General features: G+C 43.3%; 1 protein-coding gene, 1 long non-coding RNA gene and 1 pseudogene across 11 annotated transcripts in view; 1 reads left to right on the forward strand and 2 right to left on the reverse strand.

The window, feature by feature from the left end:
- Asap1 (ArfGAP with SH3 domain, ankyrin repeat and PH domain 1) overlaps positions 1-25,641 on the reverse strand; it is a 276,484-nt gene that overhangs the window by 194,188 nt on the left and 56,655 nt on the right. For 8 of the 9 annotated variants that reach the window (XM_090339394.1, XM_090339398.1, XM_090339399.1 and 5 more), the window contains exon 3: positions 18,713-18,839. In XM_090339394.1, the coding sequence (XP_090195520.1) occupies positions 18,713-18,839 (127 nt within the window). Of the gene's footprint in view, positions 1-18,712; positions 18,840-25,641 lie in introns of those variants that run through there. The other variant, XM_090339403.1, reaches the window with a different exon arrangement.
- On the reverse strand, positions 164-18,370 carry LOC150059249 (ORM1-like protein 2 pseudogene; annotated as a pseudogene).
- Positions 18,802-24,111, forward strand: LOC150059250 (uncharacterized). 2 transcript variants are annotated; one of them, XR_016536706.1, is made up of 3 exons: positions 18,802-18,885; positions 23,345-23,441; positions 23,765-24,111. It is a non-coding gene; the product is annotated as an uncharacterized LOC150059250 (long non-coding RNA). The 2 variants fall into 2 exon arrangements; XR_016536707.1 differs by lacking the exon at positions 18,802-18,885 and adding an exon at positions 21,496-22,011.

Below are 25,641 nucleotides of genomic sequence, written 5' to 3' on the forward strand. Positions count from 1 at the left end.
CAATCATTGTAACTCCTATATTAAAACTGATAATCAGGTTAATTTCCTGTGCCACCAACCACTTGCCTCCAATTTCTCAATGATAATCAATGCAACAGGCTGCTTTTTCAGAAGTCTCCAGTTTAATGAAACTGAATGGACTACAAAGAAACCCATTATAAATTCTGAATGCTAATTAAGCAAGCTATTTCACTCAAATAACCAAATCCTATGTGCCCATTATAATTAACACAAAATAATACTATCAGAAAATATAAGTTGGGTGTAAAGAGAGAGATTTCTTTCCATACTGGGAAAATTAAAAGTTAGCTGAACTTTATCCCCAGCTTCTCAGAGTGTAGTATCTTATCTGTATGTGTACACTTCTTTGGATTTTTTTTTTTTGTCTACAAAGCTGCAGCTGAAAAAAAAATTTTATTGTGAAAAAATACACAGCAAAACAGAACTAGAAGTTGGTAGGGATAAGGAAAAAAAAAGTAAAACTAAATATGTTGCCTAAACATAGATGGCTTCCTGTTACACAAGGTAATGTGGCCCCTAATCTCATCTTCCTTTCCTGACTCAATCTTGTCTTTACCAGGAGCATCCATTTCTAATTTTACTGCTTTCTTGGAGTTTGGGAAAGGCTCTACAGTTCTCAGAATGGAGAAGGGAAAAAAATGTTAGTCTTTGTTCCAGTGCCTTCTCCATGTCTATGGAGTTGTCTTCAGCCCATCCTTTAGTATTTGTTGATGCCAAAGAGATGAGTCCCATGGAACTGTGGTAACTTAGGCAACAGCACACTGAGCGATGTGGTAGCGTTGATGAGAAAATGAGCAGCATCATACTTGGTGTAAAAGCTGGCCAGCAAGTAGAGTACATAGGAGAGATGCTGAAGAACTTGCAAGAAGTAAACTGGAGCCCATAGTCCATCTGTTCCTAGTGTGTCAAAAGTCGAGCTTTTCCTTGGTCAGGGGTTTCTAAGAGTGTCCCTTTCACTGTATGTAGGAAGACATACATTCCCAAGTTATGAATGATGTTGGTCAGGGTCCAGACGACGGGAATGCTGAAGAAAGGGATGCTGAGTAGAACCCTACGCAGCAATCCTACCAAGATGATGCAGGCCAGCCAGATGCCCCGACTATTCATCACTCGTGTGTTGAGATTTACTTCATTGAATGCCACCCCACGTTCATCCTGCCAGCTTCGGGGAGCCGTCTTCTTTGGATTTCTATAATGATTATTTAACCTTAACTCTCTCTATGAAATATTAGCCAATCACCAAAACATTCTGTAAGTCAAAATACAGTAGATAGTGGCTAGTCTTGGTAACATACCTTTTTTATTTGAGGATGGGGCAGTCCTGGGGCTTGAACTCAGGGCCTGGGCACTGTCCCTGAGCTTCTCTTGCTCAAGGCTAGCACTCTATCACTTGAGTGACAGATCTACTTCTGGCTTTTTATGTTTATGTGGTACTGAGGACTTGAACCCAGAACTTCATGCATACTAGGCAAGAGCTCTACCACCAAGCCACATTTCTAACTTGGTAGCACACTTTTTTGCTCTTAAAATCTTTTTTTTTTTCCTCTTTTGGTTGTGGGACTTGAACTCTGGGCCTGGGCACTGTCTCTGAGCTCTTTAGCTTAAGGCTACTACCCTACCCCTTGAGCCACAGAGACATTTTTCTTAAAATCTTATGTACATAGAAATTTGTGACAATCAGCTGCCAACGAGGGCAACTTTTAGTTGTCGTTTCAGTTGAATACATACCATATACCAAATACAGAAGATGCCTAACAGTCATTACAATATTTGGACCCTGCCAAAATCCTTTAAATACATGCTATGCATTTAGAGATGAAAGGAAGGATGGGTGACATAGCTTTCCTCAGATCAGGTATTAGGGGAAAAAGGTCCAAGGAGCTCATGATGCTTCCTGTGCACCTTTCACTCTCCCAATGACACACACAGGAGTAGAATACCACTAAGGGATGCTTACAGCAGATGCCCAGAGCACAGAGAGCATGGGTAGCTAAGAGGTAGCTGAGGTGAATAGTACCTACCTTAAATGGTGGCTGAGAGAGTCAAATGAGCAGAAAGAGCTAACTACCTGACAGAGTAAGTAAGCAATAAAAATGAGCTGCTGGCTGGGCACCACTGGTTCATGCCTGTAATCCTAACTAGTCAAGAGGCTGAGATCTGATGATCACAGTTTGAAGCCAGCATTGGCAGAAAAGTGTGTTAATCACAGAAAAAGCCGGAAGTGATGCTCTGTAACTCAAGTGGTAAAGTGCTAGCCTTGAGTAAAAGTAGCTTAGGAACAGTGCCCAGGCCCAGAAATCAAGACCCAGGATCGGGGGGGGGGGGGGGGGAGGGGAGAAAGATGCTTTGAAAAAATACCCTGCATACAGAAAGCGTTCAATAAAGAGTAGCTAGTAACAATAGGAATTATGTATAACAAATAGAGTACCCTCCCCCTCAAGAATATTATCCCAATATCTCCAATGTAATTCTGGTACTCAGTCACCTGAGCAAACACTGCAGTATCTCTAATGGTCATGCACATTTCTGTGGTATTTTCTCCTGACGGCTCCTAAAAACATGTGCTGTGTGGTATGATGGGAATGTTGACATGGCGCTCCATTCTCCACTTGTGTGTGGTCTGTCCCTGGCCTAGGACACTTGCAAAATGGCAAATGTTCTTGACTAGATCCAGGGGATTCTGGCAAGAAGAATGGAAAGGAGCCAATGCCTGGCACAGCCATGACAAGGTTCAGCAAGGGACAAGTCTGTTCCAATGGAAAGCAGGATTCCATCTGACTGGTTTCTGTGATTTTTAAAAAATAATGTCCATTGTGACAAATATCTCAAGGCTCAAAAAAATTACTCAGAACACAGAGCACATTGTGAAGGCTGGGTAGGTGCTTAAATCAGTAAAAGCATTAATTTAAAGAGATCCATCTGGCTTTGTCGTTGAAGTTCAGTGGGCAGCAACTGTAAACTCAGAGCAGGGCTGACAAGCAGTTGTAATGATCTGTAAAATGAGGTGGTTGACCTACATGACCTCTGAGGGCTACTTCTGGATTTAAAACCCAAGACTGCAAGAAGCATTATTCCTCTTGAAATCATGTACATTCTATCATATGTCCTCTGCTTAATCCCATAGATACTTCTGCTCTCAGACTCCTCATCTTCAACTCCTCTTTCTCCAGAACTCATATCATCTCCCTCCTCTCCTCCCCTACCCAGTCCCACACCAGGATGCCTGCTCACACCTATGTTCATTTGTTCATTCAAACGGCTTCATAGGTTTCAGGCTTTGAAGATGAACAGATACCTAAGTCAAAACAATCCTTAGAACTTGAACTCTATAGGCTTGGGCCCAACAACCCAATAGGTTCCATGTTAATAAATGACAGAAAGGATTGCTTAGACAAGAGAGCATTTTCCACTGATACTAGAAATTATAGGAAATTATGGGTTGTGTGTAGGCAAATGGCAAGTTCCTAAAGAATAAAAGTGATCTGGATCTCTCTGAGACATAGCAGACAGAAAGACACAGAACTTTGTTATCAGACGAAAAAGTCAGACAAGGTTAGGTTCAAACACAAAAATTAACTTTAAGTGACAATTTATACTAGATACAGAAGAAAATCCTTTCTCCCCATCACAATTTAACCTCTCTAGGAGAAAGGGTATAAGGAGAAGTTAAATATTTGATTAGTAAGTGTTTATGATATTCATATTCTGGTACCTGATATATAAGATACATGCCCATGCGTATATTTATCATTTAAATTATGAACTTAAAAATACTCATTTCAGATTCACTTTTTTAACAGGCTATAATGCCTCAAGTAAGAGAATGACATGAAGGAGTCAAAAAACCTAGCCTGAGTCAGGGCACTGGAGAGTCACACCTTTAATTTTAGCTACTCGGGGAAATGAGATGTGAGAATCAAGATTCAAGGGCAACCTGGGCAAACAGATCCTAAAGATTCTTATCTCCAATCAACCAGCAAAAAGGTGGGAATTAGAGTGTGGCTCAAGTGGCAGAGCACCTACTGTGAAGAAAACCATCAAGTAAGAGCACAAGGCACAGTGTTCAAGCCCCAGTATTGGCAAAACCCTAGCACTGTGCATCTAAGCATCTATTTCCCCTCTTTATAAAACAGAATACCTTCTATAAAGAACCATAAATATTATCATGAAGAACTTAGCACAGTATTAGGCTCCAAACTTAATATTGGCTATTATTGTACAATGGTTCCAAAAGCTCAATCATTGCAATGAATAAGGAAACATTCAAGTCTGCATAGTACTGAAATGCTAGATTTTTTTTCTTTTTTAGGGTAGGGGTATATTGGTGTGGTTTGTTTGTGCATTTGACGAATATTAATATAATTTAGAATGCCGTATGTCTATGGAGTCTAACAGATAAAAAAAATCAATTCATGTGACAGGATGTGCTGCTATATTATGTAGCAGGAAGTGAAGTCTATCCTTCACAGTTCCAGTGTAAAGCATACTCGTCACTACAAAACACACAGTTGGGCACAGGATAACAGAAAAGCTACCCTGTTTCCCCAAATAGATACATAGCTCAATTGTCAGTGCCAATCTCCTGTCTGATTCTTATGCTCTTTCCCAAGTAAGCCAGGAGAAGTTCCCATGGAATCTGAGCTTGAGCACATTTACCCAAGTACCAGCTGTGGCATCCTGGGTAGGAGCTACAAGCCAGGTAGTTAATAGCACAGACTAGGAGATTGAAAGTATGGCAGACCTTAGTCTGAACTGGCAGGTTTTACTGCTGTTTCACCTCAGCATTATAACCAAGGCAGAAAATTACTTGCTGTCAAGACTCAGGTTGCAATCTGAGCAAGCAAATATTTTAACTACACAACTGTTACGAAAATCAATGGTAAAACAGTCTCAGCCTTATGATGGTTTGACTTTTTAAAATTGAAGGCGCAGAAGGAATATGCATTCCTTAACCTGTGTTTTGTATTTTAAATTTGGGGTTTTTCCCAGGCTAGTTGGTATGGGGTAGATAATCCAATGTACTAATGTTGCCAAGTTATGATAGATACCTGGTAAGTTAGGTGTGTCGAAATGCATTCATTTGCAAATTAACAAAGGATGTTTCAGGACATAACATCCCCATCACTACCCTATAAATATAGGAACATGCGTGTATGTGAAGAAATGGGGTTCTCTCCAAGTATGTTTCCACAAATGGCAAAATGGAGACCAGAGAATCCTGAAAAAGCTGCTACAATGGTAAAACAATGCAACTTCTTTAACTTAAATTCCCAATCCAGCACTCTAGGTGATAAAGTTCAGTCACCAATGGCTTCAGAGACTTTTAGAAAGTCCTGGTATTAGAAAGGTAAAGAGGGAAATCACCCATTTATATATTCATTACTAAAAAGTAAGAAGAGGACCCAAATTAAGACTCAAATCAAGACTGGAGGGACTTAGTTAGCACTGACTTTCAAGGGCTCACTGCTCTGAGAGGAGACAGCCAGCAAGCCCATAAAATGGGAGGTGCTACTCCTAAGATTGCTTCCTAACTTCTTCTTCCCTACAATACCTGAAATCTTCCATTCTGTTGTTCTAGGACATAGTGAATGTTAAAAGAATGCTTGGGGCCTGCTCCTGTGATATCTTGATACTCACTAGTATCTGAATTTTATTCATTTATTTATTTTTTGCCAGTCCTGGGCTTGAACACTGTCCTTGGACTTTCTCAAGGCTAGAGCTCTACCACTTGAGCCTCAGCACCACTTCTGGCTTTTTTCTATGTATGTGGTACCAAGGAATTGAACCCAGGTCTTTGTGCATGCTAGGCAAGTACTCTACCACTAGGCCAAACTCCTGGCCCCAGTATCTGAATATTTTTTAGTAATTTTCTTTTCCCAAAAGACTTGGCTGAAGCAGACTTTAGAAAGAAAGGTTTAGGTTCTAATCCAGGGCATTCAGGAAGAGATAGGGATGTAATATTCTGGGACCTGAGAAAGACAGAATAAACCCTAGAGGGGTAAAGAACATGCAGAGAGGTACCCAGCAGTAAAAATGAGGAAAATCAAAGAAAGCCCAGGGGCCCCAGAGGCACAAATTTCAGTTTCCTTGCAACTCCCGACATTGGTTGAGTGGCTGCTTTTCTCTGGACTTTTTTTTTCTCATCTGTTTGCTTTCCAAATGCAGTAAAGGTTCCAGAACATGGTGCATGCAATGAACCCCCTGTGGAACCCAGACTCTCCCACCATACATGGGACACAAAGAAGTATAGGTAAGCATCAACTCCCACCAGACAGGATGCTCCAGGGACCGCTGCTTAAGACTCCTGGGGAAGCAGAGGTTTTTCAACATCTTCAGGAGCAATTTCAGACGTGAGAGGGCCTCCCTGCAACTTTTGGAACTATGAAAGCACCACCCTGGAAAACAACCATCATTGCCACATATTAAAAACATTACAAAATCGCAAGCTAATGCTCATGGAGTTCCCTAGTCAAAATTTGGCTCAAACACAAAATCTGAAATATAACTTGGCTTAATTTTTTTAAGTGAAAATGTCAACTCTTAGGAAGGACAAGTAGCAGTTCTGTTGGGGCTGCAGAAGGCAATTCTATGGCCTGAATTTGGTGTGTGTCCCACAATAATAATCTGGGCTGGAAACTTGGTCCTGAGTGTGGTGGTGTTGAAGTGGTGGAACATTTAAGGGATGAGGCTTAGTGATAATTAGGAAAATGGTAGTGGTACTCATAGAAAGCACTAAGATAATTTTCTGAGACTGGCTACCATTCAATAATAGAACCTCTCTTCTTATACATGATCCCCCCCACCATCCTGCCATTTCAGAGTCAAGTTGATGCATACCGGTGAATCTCTCCAAAACTGTAAGCTAATTTAATTTTTATTTTGCTAGTTCCGAGTCTTGAACTAAAGGCCTGGGCACTGTCCTTGAGCTTTTTCATGGCTAGTTCTCTACCACCTGAGCCACAGCAGCACTTCTGGCTTTTTCTGTGTATGTGGTACCTGCCTGAGGAATCGAACCCAGGGCTTCGTGCATGCTAGACAAGCACTCTACTGCTAAGCCACACTCCCAGCCCACACCTCTTCTATTTTAAACATACACAGTCTTAAGTATTTGGCCGTAAAAACAGAAAGTGGCCTAATCCAAAGGTGTTCTTAGTCTTATGAACCTAGTAATAGAAAGAGAACAGAAGTCACTTTAGAAGCTGCACTACTGTCTAGTGTATACATTTCCTCTGTTCATGGTGAAAGTCATTTATTTCTGAGCCTATAAGACAGAGATCTCAGGAAACTTATTTCCACAGCTAGCAGAAATTTCAGAAGAAAGGCGACAAGGGCAGATAAAGAAGTCAGTTATCACTAAGGGGGCTGGGCTGGAAGCTGTTAAGACAGAGCTGCCCACTTCCCCCACACTTTGATGACATCCACATCCATTTCTTTCTGCTAAGCAGACAAGTGGCAAGTGGATAGCACCCCATGTACTCCTTTTTCCCTTCACTCCCAGCCCTCCCCTCCTCCTCTCTCTGTCTCTTACACACACACACACACACACACACACACACACACACACACACACACACACAAACACACACACCAGGACAAGCATTACATTCAGCATCCAGTGTTTCCCTTCAATATTGACCTTTCAGTTCAAAGTCTCCTCAAATCTGTTCCTGTGTGAACTACAGTACTTCAACAAACCACCTGGGACTGAGGGTATATCATGGCACAGGCAACTTTTCTAAAGGAACAATCTGACATTTGTGACGACTGCATCAGAAATTTATGAATACTGCTGGCCTTTGACTCAGTAATTCTAGCAATCAACCCACACTAGTTCACAAAATGACAGATGAATTCAAATATTCAAAGGCTCCAATGAACAAAAGGTTGTACTTTGGGATAACTGCTAAGCCAACTGTTTAAAAACAAAACAAAACAACAAAAAAAACCATTCTTTCTGCTTCTGCACATGTGTAGAAATTTAATTGAAAAACGAACTGCAAAAGCCAGTATTCAAAGGAAAGAACTGCTTGGGGACTGAGCTACTAAGAAGAAAGGGCCATAGAAAGAATGGTGGGTAAGGAGAAAGGGGATCTAACAATGGAAAATATCACAAAATTCGCCAATAATAAAACCTTCTTGTGTTGTCTGATTGCTTTGAGTTCAACTCAGCTGGCCTTGAAATTCCTCTGCCTCAGGCTCCTGAATGCTATGATTAAGGCATACACTAATGAACCCAAGACCTGAAATATGTATGTATGTATGTATATTTCTAAAGGTATTCTTTTTTTTCATTTTATTTTTTTATTATCAAGGTAAGGTATAGAGGGGTTACAGTTACATTCACCAGATAGTTGGTGCATTACTTCTCACACATTGATACCCCTTCTTATGTTTTTGTCCCCATTACCCTCCCCCCGCCCCCTTCTAATCATCTTGTTTTCCTTCCTTCTCTTTCCTATTTCAAGTAAACAAATAAACATATATACAATATGACAGGTAACAAAGTCAGATACAGTAATAATATGAGATTAACAAAAGGCAAAAAAAGAGAAGAGAAATAACACAGTACATTAAGAACAATAATCACTCAAGATAAAGCTCCTGTTTCCATATCCTGGAGATCTCTAAAGATATTCTTTAAGTTACAAATTATTGGACAAATGCCCTCTTACACAGGTCAGAGAACCTGGGGAGAGACAGGGGACTGCTTGGCAGAATTGGTCTTCAGTCTTTTTCAGCAAAAATAATGGAATGTTTTGAGTCTCAGTTTCCTTATCTGTCAAATGAAATGTCTTTGTTGCTTAATAAAAGGCTATGTGGATAAATGAAACAACATAACAGAATAAAAATATACTGGAGAGTAAACCCAGGGCATGATTGCTCATAAAAATTATATGATTCACTACTTGCTATGATAAACAAAAATCAGGGAGGTCAACTCTTTCTGAAAGTATCAATTCTCTCATTAATCCCTCTTATACCACACTGACTGATACAAAATTATCCAGATTTAAATGCCTCCCACTCAGTCTAACGGAAGCAAATCAGAGAGGAATGATGCTTTCCTGTTTCACTGGCAAGTGCAGATCTTGTTTGTGTGTGTTCATTTCACCAGACTAAAAGCTGCAAGTCACTATCAAGAAGGTAGGCAGAATGGCAGAGGGGAGGGAGGAGAGTATGGGCTATGGAGCCCTGCGTGATTCCCTATTCCATCACAGTCTAGCTGATGTGAAAGCTGAAATACCATAGAAAAGCCCTCAATGCAAAGTTGTATATCCACATCCAACAGGATGTGGATGCTATACAACTAGCACTGGGCCTGGTATTACTAACAAAGACTGAGTCAAATGGACTACTCAGGAGGCTGTGATAGGAGAATCAAGGTTCAAAGCTAGCCTAGGTAGAAAAAGTCTGTAAGAATTATACCTTCAATTAACCAGCTAGAAGTACAGCTATGATTCAAGTGGTAGAGTGCCAACATTGAGCAAAAAAACTAAGCAAGGATACCCGGAGTTCAAACCCCAGTACTGGCAACAACAACAAAGATTATAAGTCAGGACCAGGAGCGTGGCCTAGTGGTAAGGTGCTTGCTAGCATGCATGAAGCCTTGGGTTCGATTCCTTGGTACCACATACACAGAAAAAATCCAAAGTGGCCCTATGGGTGAAGTGACAGACTACCAGCCTTGAGAAAGCTCAAGTACAGTACCTAGGCTCTGAGTTCAAGCCCCAGCACTGGCAGAAAAAAAAAAATTACAAGCCTGATACCAAAAGGCACACAAGGAATCTAAATCTAGCTCAAGTTTGAGATCAGAAATTTATTGTTAATGTTTTTCAACTGCTTTCTGCAATCTATAAGTATACAGCTGAAGTTCAGTGTTAGTTGGGCACCTATAATCCTGGCCATACTAAGGAGGCTGAGATCTGAGGATCAGAGTTCTAAGCCAGCTGACAGAGAAAAGTCTACCTCCAACTGACCAGCAAAATAAAAAATAACTGCTGATATTTTTTACTCAGTTAGAAAGTTGGGTTCTGTTGTTGTTGTTTTTATAAAACTAACCTAAATGCCTCATGGTTCAGCAAAGGCCTATTTTTTAATTTCATACACGTACATGTACACACACACACACAAACGCACGCACGCACGCACACGTTTTTCTTGAAGACAGTCACAAGAAGAAAGAGCATAGATGGGCTGAATCTTTCTTAAGCCTACTCAGCATCTGTAAAATGGGGAAACTGCATTTACTCCTTAGAGCTGCTGGGAAGATTAAATCAAGTGAGCTGATTGTACAGCATCTGACCCAGAGCCCAACACAGAGTAGGTGCTAATTGTAGTGTTGGCAGATTCTGAATTTGCATAGACTCTAATACATGAGATGCAGGAGCCTCCGGAGGTAATGGCACTTGACTTGGCACTGTTTTATTTACTGAGAGGCAGTACATTCGCTTGCTTTGCTATGAAAAATATTACTATTATTAAAGCAGCAGCTGCTGCTGGGCCAGCAAAGAATGCTTATTTTGATTCTCACTTTGTAGAAATAAGGAATATCTAATTTTATAGAAACGCTATTAATGTGAATAAACATTAGCAGGAAAGGGAAATAGGCTTCATGAAGAAAAGAAATGATTAATGAAACATTAAAGGAAAGCTCCCACATCTCAAAACAATGAAGACACTCAAATTTTATTTTGTGTAAACTGAGCAATGTGGAGATCACTGCAGAGAAAGAAAGCTGTTAGCCCTTATGAGACCTTTATGCACTTAATCCCCACCAGAGAGAGCCAATTAAGCCAGACATTTCCCCCAAAGACAATGAAGTGTCCCCGACTTGTTCTCTCATCTATCCATGAGATTATGAAAGATTACTCAAAGACATCAAGTTACCACCTTGGACTTAATCTCTACCCACACTCTGTGTAGAATGCTGGCCTTCCTTGATCACATGCAAAGCTACAACTACATAGAACAATGCTCTAATGAACATCCCTTGTGGAGGGAAGGACAGAGAAAACAAATAGCTCCCATGTACCTCTGGTACCAGGCATTTGTCCACATTGTATATAAGCTACTGTCTCCCAATGTATTATCTAGTCACATCCATCTAACTTCTTAGCAGAAACCCTAGAACTCAATCCCAGTTTTGCTATGTGATCTGGGTACAGTGTAGGTTTTCCCAGCCTCTTACCCTCTCCAAAAACTACAGAAAATGAGTGCTGAATTTGAGTACTTAAGATTCAACCCTACCATCATCCTGCACAAAGCTGAATTAAGTGGACTGCTCCTAACCTAAGATGAGTCAATCAAATCACCTCTTACAGATACATCTGTCCAAGAATCAGGCACAGAGACCCAAGTGGTATGGTACACTGCAGCTACGAATAATGTAGGGTCAGGTCTGCCAACATCTACCACTAACCCGAAAAAAAGTTCATTTCCTATCATTCTTCCTATAAAACACAGGATCTTCGCAATCAATACTCATGGTGCTTGAGTAGCTAGCTGTGTTTTGTTTTACTGGGATAGATAGGGGTAGGGGATCTGCAACTTACAATAACATGACAGGGTTTTCTGCACCTCGGCTTTCTCATTCATAAAAGACTACATAACCTCTAAGGCCTTTTCTAGCTTTGTCATATTTATGCCATAATAATACAATTACCTTCCTACTTATTCCAGCTAGGTGTTCGCTGTAACTGTCCTGGCCACAATCCTGGTCCAGAATATCTAAGCTATATTCTTAACAGAGCTGGAAAGAGCCTGTATTTCCCTTACCCAAAGCTCATGTGGCAGGGAAAGAGATGGCATTAATTAACTTAGCCAACTCTTTGCTTTCTGCAAAAGTTGACACGAAAAGGCAACTGTCTTTTGGGCTTTACTTCCCTGGCACATGAGGTTATGATTTTGTTTTTTTGGCTTCTGGGTGGCTAAATTGGGTGCTGTCTTATCAAAGGGACACATATTCCAGTTCTTTGGAAGAAAATTATAGCATAGCCTCAGCATTAAAATTCAGCTCTTATGTAACTGGCCACAGCACCATGACACAGGGCTCACAGGGGACTGTGGCCTGGAAAGAGCCCCTGGTGGACTCCCACATTCAGTTAAGTCCAAGTCAAGAGTCTCCGAATCTGATATAAGTAAAACTCATTTTACTGATACTGAAAGGAGCTTGAAGCATATAAAAATACCAATTCAAGGCCAGTTCCTGTTCACTTTAAGGCGCCTGCCTCTGAACCAAAATAGAATTCCTTGTGGTCTGTGCTCCAAGCTGTAATCAGTAAAGCACACGACCTAGCTGCCACGCTTTCAGTTCCAGTTGGACCCAAGGAAAAATGCTATGGACCCAGCACCCCTCCCTCAACAAAGTAACAAGTCAAATACCTGCCATTCACTACCTAACAGAGTTCCTTCTCCCCAAATCCCAGGGAAAAAAAAGCAAAAAGGGAAGTGCTGCCTCTACTTTGAGGCACCACAGTGGGGGATAAGGCTGGGAATGTGGAGGTAAACAGAAGGAATCAGTAGTAGTTGACTAGAGAAGTGTGGACAGTAAGGCTGCACTGGTAGAGCCCGTCAAGCTGGCTGACATCAGGAGTCTGCACCGCCACTGGTTCCACTACTGCACAGGAGCACCCACCAAAAGCTGAGTGTACAGCTATCTGAGTCAGCAGTTGTGACCACAACCCATGTGGACACAGGTATTTACTTCTGCACTGGACCCCAACTTGGTCCCATCTGTGCCTCTATCATCCAAGTCCTTTAAGTTGATGATGTTATGTGGCCATCACCAACCTTCCAAAAATGCATCCACCAATCTTTGTCTTCGCTTTCACATCTGGTGGTTTAATGTAATAATGGTGAAGAGCAATGGTAATGAGGATAATAAGAATGGTCACTGATACAGCAATTACCATGCTAGACATTATTTGTCAGCACTTTACCTATACTGATTCACCCAGAGTAGGTACTATTCCATGAGGAACTAAGTAAGGTTCAGTAACTTACCAGACACACCCTAGAAATGAGGCTGCAGGCAAATATTGCCTCCACAGGGAGGGATCCTGTCCTTTTACTTACTTCCTCCCTGTTATAGGAAGAGGTCTAGATAGTCAAATTAAGTGATTTATGCATAGAGTCATCTCTGACCCCCATCATTTATTTATGTTTAAGGCCAAGAAATCCCCAAACGACTGGGTTACATGAATGGTACCCATGAACAAGCATAGTGTTTGTACATTCAAAACCACAACTGACTTCAGATGAAGCCTTGTCAGCTATCAGGAGGGCTATGGTGGCCTCACAGAGCAGAGCATATGAGACCAGGACTTTTATCAGCAGGCTGACCTACCAAAATGAGCTTCTTCATTTCAGATTTACTTCCCTTCTCCTCCTTAAAAATTCCAGCATGTATGCTATTGGGAAATCAGAGCTATTGGGTGACAAGAGCCCTGAACTCAGGTTTTCCTTTTCTGTATGCCTCAATCTCCCATACTGGAAAGAAACAGAATTAAACTAGTCTTTGTATGCGTTCCTATCACACATGACCATTCTCTCTGCTGGAAGGCTCTTCTGGCAAACCAGCTAGTAACATAACACTTTGCTTCCATAAGAATGTGGTCACAAGATTACCAGTGCTACACTACTGAGCTGATCAGTTGCAGTCCAAATCAAACACATATGGCATGAAAGCTGTGCTAAACCACATTATTAGAGGTGACTATTGATTTTTCTGCAATGCTGCAAGTGGCCATTAGATCCCCATCATAGCTTCCACCAGCTACTTGGAGATCAGTTTCCCAGACTAGTAAGCCCCAAATTAGATATTTTTTTTTCTTTTTTTGTGGGTCATGGCGCTTGAACTCTGGGCCTGGGTGCTGTCCCTGAACTCTTCAGCTCAAGGCTACCACCCTACTCCTAAGCCATAGCTCCTCTTCCCATTTTCTAGTGATTAATTGAAGATGAGTCTCTTGTTCTTTAGTGCCTGGGCTGGCTTTGAACTGGGATCCTTAGATCTCAGCCTCCTGAGTAGCTAGGATTACCGGCATGAGCTACCATGCCCAGCAAATCTAGTTAATCTTAACTCAGACATTTAGTAAGCCCTTGAGAGCATCCAGGAAGCTAGAAGGCAGACTAATAGCAACCGTGATCCAACACTAGCTTCACGTTGTGGTTTTTCAGCCAGGCCCATTGGCAAAAGGTTGATGTACAGTTCCAGACTATGTATGCCAGGGTGGAGCTGAAAGGCACATGGCTAATTCACTTATGCTTAGCCCAGGGAGGACTACTGGAAGCACTATCTTTGACCACAAAATGCAGAGATTTAAAGAGAGGTCCCATAAAAGCAGAGAAAAGCAAGTGGCTTTTTCTTCCCTCTCCCAAAACTTTGGCTTTGGGGCATCAGAAATTAAATAGGAAAGCAGGATGGAGGTGCATGTCTAGAATCTCAACTATTCAAGAAGACTCTACAGAGAATTAACTCCCAAGCTAACTTATTGTGATCTCAGACAAGATATTGCATGTCTATAATCCTCTTTCTTCCTTGATAATAAATCTTTATTCCATACCTCATTCTTCATTTAAACATTTCTATGCCTTCAGAGATGACTGAATACACTATCTGTATAAGTTAAGTCTCAGGTGCTAGGATCACACCTGATTTTCAGCTCCCTTAGGAACACTCCAGTGACACCCCAAGGGCACGACTTTCATCAGCAGGCTGGGCTACCAAAGTGAGCTTCCTCATTTCAGGTTTACTTCATATCTGTATCCCTGGACTAGCAGTAAAAGGCACTCAACAATTTGTATATTAACTGGATAGCAAATGAGTGAGCCAGTTTGTACTGCAGGAGTGAAAGTTCTGTAACACTTCTCCTAGCTATGAATTTATATGCTCTCTCCAGCTAAGAGTTACAATTTTATTTTTCTCAAACATCAGTTGCTTCCATAATACAATTCAAATAATAATTCCAACAGCTCAGCTGGAGCTGGCAAAGTGAGTGACATATATATAGCAGGTACTCCTCAAAACTTTGTTCAGTGAATGCTGACTGCAGATTATAGCTACAGAAGTTCCTACATTTCAACCTATCAAACAACCTATACCCAAACCTTTGAAAGCACAGAATAAAAATCAGCATATCAAAGCCCAACTATTAACAACTCCCTGGAACATGGACATAGGAAAGAACAGCAGACTTTAGAAGGCTTAGTGAAAGTGAAGGCACTGTCTCTACAAAGTTACTGAAATAGGTCTTTGCAGATATTCAGAACATCTATTTTATGCCTTATCTGTTTAAAGGGTTTCCTAACTCCATTTATTTACTAGCCAATCATTTCACATCTTGGGGCTTCAATTTTCTTCTTTATAAAATATAGCTAGTAACTGGCCCTGCTGCTTCAGCGCTCATGTCAAGACTGCACATCATCATACAACCCATTTGCCTATGACTAGCCTTGCACAGAGCAGCTGCTCAGCAAATGGATGGAACACGCATCCTCTTTCAGCCCCAAAATGAAATGCATCCAATCTAATGTAACTGAGCTGACCTGTGCTGACCATGTTCGACCCTCCTCCTTTCAAAAGGTGCAATTATTTGCCACTGTAAACCTTCAAAAGGAAGATCTCTTTCCACTGGCTCCCTCACAGTGGTCATAAAATGCAGGCCTAATCCCTTCTGCAGAAAACCATCTCCTAGTCACTTACTCATAACTTCCAGTCACAAGTAAAATGGCATTCAGCAATGTGCTTTAGTTGCCGAATAAGCAAAACACTGGCTTTTTTGCTTGGAAAACACTCATACACCAGGATGAAACCTTGGCAGAGAACCAGTGGATCCATTTCTGCCTCCCCCAAAACAGCCTCCACTTACTCTATGCCAGCCAAGCCCTAACTCCCACAGACATATGTGCCCCTTTACCCCCAAATAAGCCTAGAAGTAAACTCTGCCTCTTCTTACCATAGATTTCTGACTCATTTCCTAGAGAGCTCATGACAGAGACTTTAAATAAAAGCAATAACATCTGCACAGCACAGCATACTCTTTGCCAAGGAGACAGCAAAAGGAAGAGTGTGGGTTATTGTGGAGCCCCAAGCTTGGAGATCGTGTTTAAGCTGTACTCTATCTATATATGTCAGTAATCCAAACAATAGCAAAGACCACAAATAAACAGGAAGTACTTAATTATAAAAACTAGGGAAAGATTTTTTTAAGAGAAAATTCCAAGTTATCCAAATTAGCCCTATTCCGGAGTTTCTACATCATTAAAAAAAAGGGGGGGGGGACACAAAACTCTATTCCTAAGAATAACCACAGAAAAACCCAGGCCATATCCTTACAGCTTTCAAATATCTCACTTGTGAAGTATATGCCCAAAAAAATTTTGTGGTATGCCCTCTAATTTTTCCTTTTAGCTTGGGGGCAATAATCTAAAGTCTTATATTTTTGAAAAACTGAACTGTGATTCACAAGATATTCATTTTAGTGTATCTTCTTCGTCTATGTAAGCTTGAAGGAAAAGGAAACATTGAACTGTGATAATTTTCCATCAGTAAGGAACTAAAGCATTCATGCAAAAGCAAGATAACCCTGAGAGTCCAATCTCCTGGAGTATGATAAAAGTTAAATGCTGCAGAGTACAATCATTTTGTAACCAACACTGTACTAAAGTTTAGAAAAAAGAAATAGTATTAAGCCATCCTGAATGAAACATTTACTGTTACTTTTTGAGAATGCCAGTAATTATCAACAGCACTCTAAGGTGACACTTTTGAACTTCTAGCCTGGTTCCAACTCTTCCAAAATGGCTCAGGCTAGGCACACACAAACTGTTAGAGTTGTATCTCTTTTTCTACCCAACTTTGCAAGTCAGAATTCTTCACCATATATGTGCAAATGAAAAATTTTAAATATTAAGAATTTAAAAATCATTGACATTTGCATTCAAATTTAAACAAAGGTCAAAGCTTTTAGTTCAACCCTATCTGAAGGTGTTGCTTCAATACGCACAAATACCCCGACAAACAGCACCATCCAAACCCTTATCGTGTACTGCAGTAACACTATCTAAATGTGCAGAAAGAGAAAGTTAAAAGTAACAGACAGCTCTATTAGGAAGCACTGAAGAACTTACCTAGAGGAAAAATAACCCTGCCGACTAATCAATGTCATATCCTTTACAGGCACCGCAAAAGGATACACAATACCCCATATCAGCATGTTCCAATTTACCATATATGAAGGACTCCTCATGAGGTTGAAGACCTGGCAACTCTCTAGTTCCAGCCACTAACTGTTAGGGTAACACAGCAGACTGATGGTTCACAGAGATAAAAACCAACAATAACAACAACAACAAAAACCACCTCAATCCACTTATCTCTGGCTTTCAAACAATCTAGGAGGTATTCTTCCACCCACTTTAAAATGTATTTAAGCACTCAATAATGACCCCAAAGTATCCTCAACTGGAATGAAACATTTATACAAATACCCAGAACTGGGGAACTCAACAGGAACAGGGGTTTCCCCTTCCTAAAACCCCAGTTTTTCTAAATACTGATTCTTCCTATATTAACTCAAGAATCAGTATCAAAAGCAGTATTGAAAGCCGTTTACCTACAAAACCACAAGCTTCCCAACATTACAGAGGGTGGGTCATGGTGGCTTTAAGTCAGAAAGGGCTCTCCAAACCTCAATAAACAAACCGAGTAATTCCCCTAAGGGAAAAATCATTCCTCTCCACCTACTGCTGCCTTTTCCTACTGGAGGAGGAGGTTCATCTTGTTTGGAGGAGAGTACTCTTTTACCATACTGAGTGACAGTGCTGAGTTCCAGCATAAATGCTTCCAGAGGCTTCTGTAGCTCCTGAGCTTTTCCAGTTCCTTCTTACCCATCTCGGCTCATCACTAAAATCCACTTGGAAATTTTCAGGAAATCGCTGTGCCCTTGCCCCCTGCCTCTGAACATCCTGGCTGGAAGGTCCAGGTTAAAAAAAAAAAGAGTGTTTCTTCCACAGCCGCCCAGTGCCCCCTCTTCCAGTACCAGGCTGCACGGGCCTCCTATTTCCTTCCACAGGCTTCCCGGTGCCCTGCAGACCTGGCTTGGCGCAGCTGCCAGAACCCTACCAAAGGCATCTGGGAAAGGGGAGGGAGGGAGACCTGTCTGCAGAGATTCACCTAGGGTTGGGCACCAGCACCAGAGACTAGCAGAGAGGCGTCCTGCAGAGGATGCAGACTCTGCCCCAGTTCCCTCTTCTTCCTCCTGGCCCCTCATCTCCACAGCTAAGTCGGCCAGGCGGCCCAGTGCTTTCGCTGTCTACCTACCAAGTCCCTGGCTTGGGCGACCTTGGCCATGGTGATGCCCGGCCTCTCTGACCTCGGCGGCCTGACGCCACCACCTACGGGGTGGGTTTAGAGATGGTCACAATGCTGTGGAAGCATCCAGAAGACTGCCTCCAAGTCAGACAGGATGGAGGGTGGGGGGAGAGGGGAACTCCTGAGCTCCCTCAGTCCTTCCTCACGTCCAGTCCCCCCGGGGGGACCTTGAAACCAACAGGACCCCGAGAAGGGCCGGCAAGTGAGGTGGCCGGATACCGGGGAGCCGGGAAGGGGGTGTGCGGCTCCCCCGCGCCCGCGTCCGTCCTCGGAGGGCCAGGCTGACCCCGGGGCCGGCGCCGCCCGGAGCCCCGCACCTACCTCCTCCAGCAGCGTGACGGTGTTCCTGCAGTTGTGCAGCCGCGTGGTGAAGCTGGACGTGGTGGGCGAGTTGTAGTCTTCGGTGGTCTCGGCGATGAACTCGGAGACGGAGATCTGGTCCGGCATCCTGCCCGGGGGGATGGGGGAGGACGAGACACAAGCGGGGACCGAGCGTGAGTCACGGCGCGGGCTCCTGGGGCCGCGGGGCCGCTCCGAGGCTCATGAACGCCCCGCGCGTCGCCCGCTCCCGCCTGGCGCGGCGGCGCCCCCCCGCCCCAGCCCCGGCCCGGCCCGGCCCGGCGGCGCGGGAACGGGGAGAACGAGGAGGGCGGACGGACGGACGGACGGACGAGGGCGGCGCTCGGCCCTTCAAACTCCGAGCCGCGCGCGAGGCCGGGGGCTCGTGAGGATCCGCCTCCCCCGGCTCATGCCGGCAGGGTGGGGCGCGGACGCTGCGGCCGGGCGGCTCGGGCAGCAGCGACGGCGGCGGCTCCACGAGAGCGCTCTGACAGGCGGCGGGGAGGCCGGGCTGACTGAACCCTCAGTCCCGGCGGGCGGGCGAGCGAGCGGGCGGGCGGGCTGCCGCGGGCGGTCACGGGGACAAACAAGGAAGTGTTCTGCGCCTGCGCGTCTCCGCCCTCGCCCCGCCCCCGGCCCTCGCCCCGCCCCCGGCCCTCGCCCCGCCCCCCCGCCTGGCAGCGCGATGCTAGCGTGGGGTGAGGAGGGGAGTTGGGGGCCCCCACGAGCTCGCGGGTGGGGGGGGCGCCGGAACCACGTCCCCCTGGCCGCCCCCAGCGTGGTTACTTCAGCGAGCTGGTGACGTACGCGAGCGTTTCTGCAAGAAGGGGACCCCCCCCCAAAAAAGTTGTGCGTTCTGTTTTCGTCCCCAGTGGGGTGGGTGCGGGGTGGGGGTGGGGGGCGCAGGCCGGGCGAGGGGGGGGCGCGCGGCGCTGGGCGGCCGGGGGCCCCCGGCTGGCAGCTGCCTGCCCCGCTTCTCCCGCCCTTGGAAATCTAGCTTTGTGCAGTTGCTTAGGTGGCTGGAATGCTAGGTGACGACAAATGAAAGTTGGTGGGTTTATGTGTTTTTTTTTTTTTTTAACAATTTCCTCATCTTTTCATTTGCATCTTTTTTTCTTAACCGAGAAGAAAATCACGGAGGGAGGTGCGTGTGAAAGGATGTCCCAGAATCAAAGCTGACAAAAGGAACCAACAAATAACTCACATCTCAAGCCTCAGCAAATGACTATTTAAAAAAAAAAAAAAGTCCAGTCCAGTCTGCTGTAGTTCGAATCCATCTACTTGCTCCCCATTGATTAGGGATGAAGTTGGGTTTTTTTTTTTTTAAGAAAAGGAAAATGAAAATCTAGGCCCATGAGCAGTATCTCAGAATATAGGAGGCCTTAAAAGCCTTGGTCCTCCTAGTGTTCCTTCTGCTGGAATGCTGGCCCCTGGCCTCCCCAGGACTTAAGTTCCAGCTGTCCTGTGTGGCTGGAAAGCTGTTCTCTAGTCCTGTGCTCTTTCCTACAGCCTGATCAGGAGACATGGATAGGGATCTTGTCTGAGTTGGGGTGGCTGGTCATTTACTGCCAACAAATACTTACCAAGAACCTACTATGTGCGGGGGAAAGTGGGCAATGGGCCTTGCCTGCCATGCAGCTTACCTTCTAGGAGAGACATGAGCAGGCAACAAAGAGATGACACTGGGTAAAGTAGACATAAGGAATGAAAGTGTGGTAATGTCCCCAAATAAATAAAACCTACAGAAGGCCTCTGACAAATTGAGCCTCCTTTTGTAAGAGTCAACCATATAGCCTGTTGGTTCTGAGATCTTAGGCCTACATGAAGGCAGATGATAAAGGGTACCAACTCCAGGAGGCTGTTAAGAACTACAGGTTAATGGATGAGGAAGTGCTCATCCAGAAGAAAGCCATAAAGTGGGGGATGCTTATCTGTGGATTGGCCCAGCTGAAGGAGCTTAGTGCCTCCAGGGAGATGCTCAGAAGCACTTGCTTCAGGTAGGAAATGTGTTTTAGTCATAGAAAGGCAGACTAAAGTACCAGAATAAACTCACTTCAAGTGGCATTATTTTCAAAGATAATAATAATTAGACACTAAATAAACAGGAGTTGCTTCTCATCATTAATACCTTAATAAAATTGGTTTGGGACATTTGGAGTACGAAATTCTGAGGAATAAACAAGCGGAATTAGCAGGCGGCTGGAATCCCATACCTGGAGGTCATTTATATTCTTGTAGTTGTAAAATGTGGTAGTTTCCTTCTTTTTCTTAAGTATGAGCCACCCAGGAGGAATTCCTACCTCTGTCTGGAAAGGTCTGTAACTTGGAAGAAAAATGGACCCTACTAGCTTGGACTAATTAAGCTCTCTGAGTCTCCATAATCCTGTGTTCCCCCACTGAGCACTAAGAAAGTTACGCTGAGAAGTCAGACTTCCTTCTATTCCAAAAAGGTCTTCCTTCCTCAAGGCCAGAAATAAATTCACACTTGTATGTTTTGCCTTTATTCCAGTCTTCCCCTGATTCCAAGTTGTTATCTAGTACCTGTCACCTACACTGAGCTGATAGCTCTCCTGTCATCTCTAACTGGGGAATAGTTAACAAATAAGAACTGGTACTAAAGTCCTAGAGTTGTTGAATAAATGCCTCCATTCAGCCTTCAACTCCAGAACTTCCTGTCCTAAACACCAGTGTTATCACCTGGGGATGGGTGCTGTCACTTGTAAAATAAAGAAGCAGACAGGTCAAAGTGATCACACAGTGGCAAATGCTCAGCTCTGTGGAGGTAAGGAATAAAGATTATTGCAACAGGCAATAATGATTGCTAACTGCAATAGTAAATAGTGCAGTTTGGGTTTTTTTATTTTTAATGGGGGGGAGGGGTACCAGTCCTGGAGCTTGAACTCAAAGCCTAGGTACTGTCCTTAACTTGTTGCTTTTTTTTCTCTTCCCTAAATGCCCATGTTCTGCCTCTTGAGCCATACACCGTTCTTCTTCCAGCTTTTTGATACTTAATAGAAGATAAAGAGTCTCACAGACTTTCCTGCCCAAGCTGGCGTGGAACCACAAAGATCCTTAGATCTCAATCTCCCGAGTAGCTAGAATTATAGGAGTGAACCACCAGCACCCAGCTGAAATTTCTTTCTTGACTGAATCCACCAGAGCCCAAATTCCTGCCACCATTGTGTTTCAGTTTCATTTGAAGAGTGTGTTATGTATCTGCTCCTTCTCCCTCCTACTCAGGCCAAGAAAGGAATATTGAAACAATGAGATATTGTGCTCTGGTAAGTATATACCCCTTAGACTGGTCTGCAATTAGAATTTCAAAGGTTCACACCTCAACCCACCATTTCTGGGGTTCATGGGCCATAATCCTCTTTAAATTTGAAACCATGCCTTAGTGGAAACCATCTGTACCTCTCATTTTTCTCAAATACCCTAAAAATTAAAAAAAAAAACCTATTCCTGGGTATCTAGAAGGAAATAGAACCTGACGTGGGTAAAACTTAAATGCTGAATTTCTTTGCATGAAGCTGCCCAGAAATATACACCATCCTTTTCAAAGCCAGGAAAAACATACATGCATATGTCCTTAGGCTTGTATGCGCACCCAGCTTTATATAAAGTAAGCATCATCTTTGTTTTCATCATTAGACTCCCCCTCAAAGACTGTTTGCCCTTATATCTCTCATGCTGTTGAGCTTTGTCCACAGGGACAAGACAGTGGCCCTGGCAGAAGGCTCCTTGTGTCCTTAAATAGAGGCAACCAGAGTAATGATGGCTGAAGAGCGATGGCATTAGTGACCTCACTGTCACTGGGGAATTGGCTCTGAGCCCCATTTCCAGTTATAGACTTCACTCTCCCATCTGCTTTATAACCAAGGGGGCACATGTGCAGGATGACTGACAGTGGACCTGGGGTAGGGAAGGGGGTAGTTGTTCAGGCCCAAGAAATCACAGAGTGCTCCAAACCACAGTGATAGCCAGCAAAAACACACAGCAAAATCCTCTTGTGTGACAGAGCAGTGAGGAGAGACAGTGAGGAATAAAATGCTTCATGCTGGGTGAAACTGGATTTGAATCTCTATCACTTGTTAGCCTTATTTCCTCATCTGCAAAATTAAGGTAAAGGTCATAATTAAGCTTATGTTTCAGGTGGTAATGTGAAATGACATAAGGTGATGGGGACAAAAACACTGATGCATAGTGAATAAGCAGTCATTGTGAATCCCTCTGAACTATTTTCATATGAGAAGTATGACTATAAATACATCTCCTTTCATCTCACAATTCAGCTGTCTCTAAATTAGTCACCTGCAGGGAGGAGGAAGCGGAAGGGAAGAGGGAAGACTAAGCAGTAAAGCAATTTCCAGAGTCTAGGATCTGGGATGTAGGAGTCAATAGACTTTGGAGACCTTGCTTATTCCCTTAAGTATACTTTGTGAGGTCAGATCCATTAGTGATGGTTTTAGATTTGGGAAATAAATAAACAGTACTTAGAACCAAATAGGATGGATTCCACTCAGAAATGAGTTGAAATCATAAAAGCTCAATTAAAAAAAATAAAACATAGCTCTTGTAAGGAAAGCTATTCTAAACTAGGCATTTATTTTACAGGAACTTAAGTTTATGGGCTGTTCTCAAATTAGAACTACTTGGCTCGCTTCTCTGCTGCACAGAATCTACAAAGATGACGTTTACCTAATTCATTTCTGTGAGTCTCAGTTTTCACATCTATGAAAGGGGGGCAGTGAGCAATCATTTCTGGTGGCATATACCTGTAATGCCTCAGGAGGCTGAGGTCTAAGTATCATGGTGTGAAGCCAGCCAATTAATTACCAAAAAGCCAGAAATGGAGTTGTGGCTCAAGGGCAGAGCAAGCACTAGCCTTGAGTGGAAAAAGCTATGGGACAGTGCTCCCAGGCCCTGAATTGAATTCCTAGTACTGGCATAAAAAGGGGGAAAAAAGAATCTGCTATATACTAGACTGCTATATATGTACATTTGTATTCACATTCCTTTCTTTAAACCTCACAGGTTTATAAAGTAAGAATGATGATCGCTGAGATACCAAAGAAAAAGCTAGACTGCCGGGTTACCAACTTTTACTTTCTGAGCTCCTTCCCTGGGCCAGGCACTGCGTTGGCAATATGTATGTAATATCTGAATCATTCATTGAACAGTCCTAAAATACAAACATTATAGTCGCACAAACTGAACACAATGAAATCAGAATTGTACACCATGAAACCTCAATGCAAGCTCACCTCCCCTAGCCTGGCAGATGCTATCGACACTAAAGCCAAATCTCAATTGGGCTCTTTCTTGTACCTGGTAAGCTCTACTTCCTTGAGACACTGTTTTCCAACCCAGGGAACAGAAGGAAGTTTCTTTCCTAAAAAAACAAACAAACAAGCAAACAAAAAAAAACAAAACAAAAAACCCAGGAATGTGCTGTGTTTCCTTGCTTTAAAAGAAGCAGTAGAAGAAAAGGAAACCCTCTAGGGGTAGGTGGAGGGAGAATTGTGCTTGACTTCTAGTGTTGTGCTATTAGTCTCCTTTTACCATACTCCACAAGGGCTGAGACTTGTTTTCTTTATGTTCTTTGTACAGAGTGCCTCTCACGTATGATTTCATGTAGTATTTTTAAAAGGCCTATTCTAATCCCAAATGTACTTCATTTAATTTAAATACGTCACGTAAAACCACCACAGTGTTCTGAGTAAGTAAAGAAAGAAAACATAGTTTGTGTAGAGGCAGTCTCTATTCTAACCTCCCCATTCCTGGACCCTTCCCTCTGATGGAGTTAGGAACCTATGAGACCAGGTGGCAGATGCTGGGAACCAGAAGACACACAGTGTGATTAAGTAAAGTAAGGAATATATTTCTCTCTTTCCTTCCCTCCCTCTCTTTCTTCTTTCCTTCCTTCTTTTCTTTTTTTTGGTGCCAGTCCTGGGGCTCAAACTCAGGGACTGTGCACTGTCTCTGAGCTTCTTTATGCTCAAGGTTAGTACTCTACCACTGAAGCCACAGCACCACTTTTATGAGTAGTTTATTGGAGATAAGAGTCTCGTGGACATTTCTGCTTGAGTTAGCTCTAAACTGCAATCCTCAGTTCTCCTGAGTAGTTAGACATGAGCCACCAGGGCCTGGCTTCAGGAATGCATTTCTGTTCCATCCTGTGAATGATGAACATGAGCTAACAATTGGTGTGCTTACTTACTATGCATCTTGCACTAAGCTGAGTCATTTCTGTTAGGACCTCACTTAAGGCTCACGGTGACTTTATATAGCAAGTGCTACATTATGCCATTTTTATATGAAAGGAAAACGTGAAGCTCAGAAGTCACCTTAACCAGTCCTAGAGCAGGTCCTCAAGCTCATTAACTTGGGTCCCCAGACCCAGGATCATTTTTCTGTTGCAGTCCATGTGGATAGCTTTTCTCCTAAGCCCAGTTCAAATGCAAGTTTGACTGACTTGGGAAGGACTCCCCCCATTCCATTCCTTGGGGATTAATTTTCGCCCAGGTGTTCCTAGTATTGACCTTTCACCTTCTGCTACAGCAAGGAGGGATATTGCCACAGTTGGAAGGACTTCAGATTCAGGTACACATGGCAAACTGTGAATTTCCACAGTGATAAATCAAGCTGTTAATGTCAGGGCTTGGCTGAGAACTCACAGCTTCCTACTGAGTTTTTTAAATACCAAGCTCCAGATTGCCAGTCCTTGAGGGCACTTAGGGACTCTCCTGCCCATCTCTCTCACCTACATCCTCCAGGGGGAGGGAGCGTTGGAAGGAAGGACAGAAGTTCATGGAGCCTCGGGCATATGACATGTGACCAAAAGAGTCTCCTGAAATCTTCCCAGGAACTGGGTGAGGTGGCACGTTTTCCAGAACTTGGAGACATGTACA

This window comes from Megascapheus bottae, chromosome 9, assembly GCF_031878675.1.
Source record: "Megascapheus bottae isolate mThoBot1 chromosome 9, mThoBot2.hap1, whole genome shotgun sequence".
Lineage (NCBI taxonomy): Eukaryota > Metazoa > Chordata > Mammalia > Rodentia > Geomyidae > Megascapheus > Megascapheus bottae.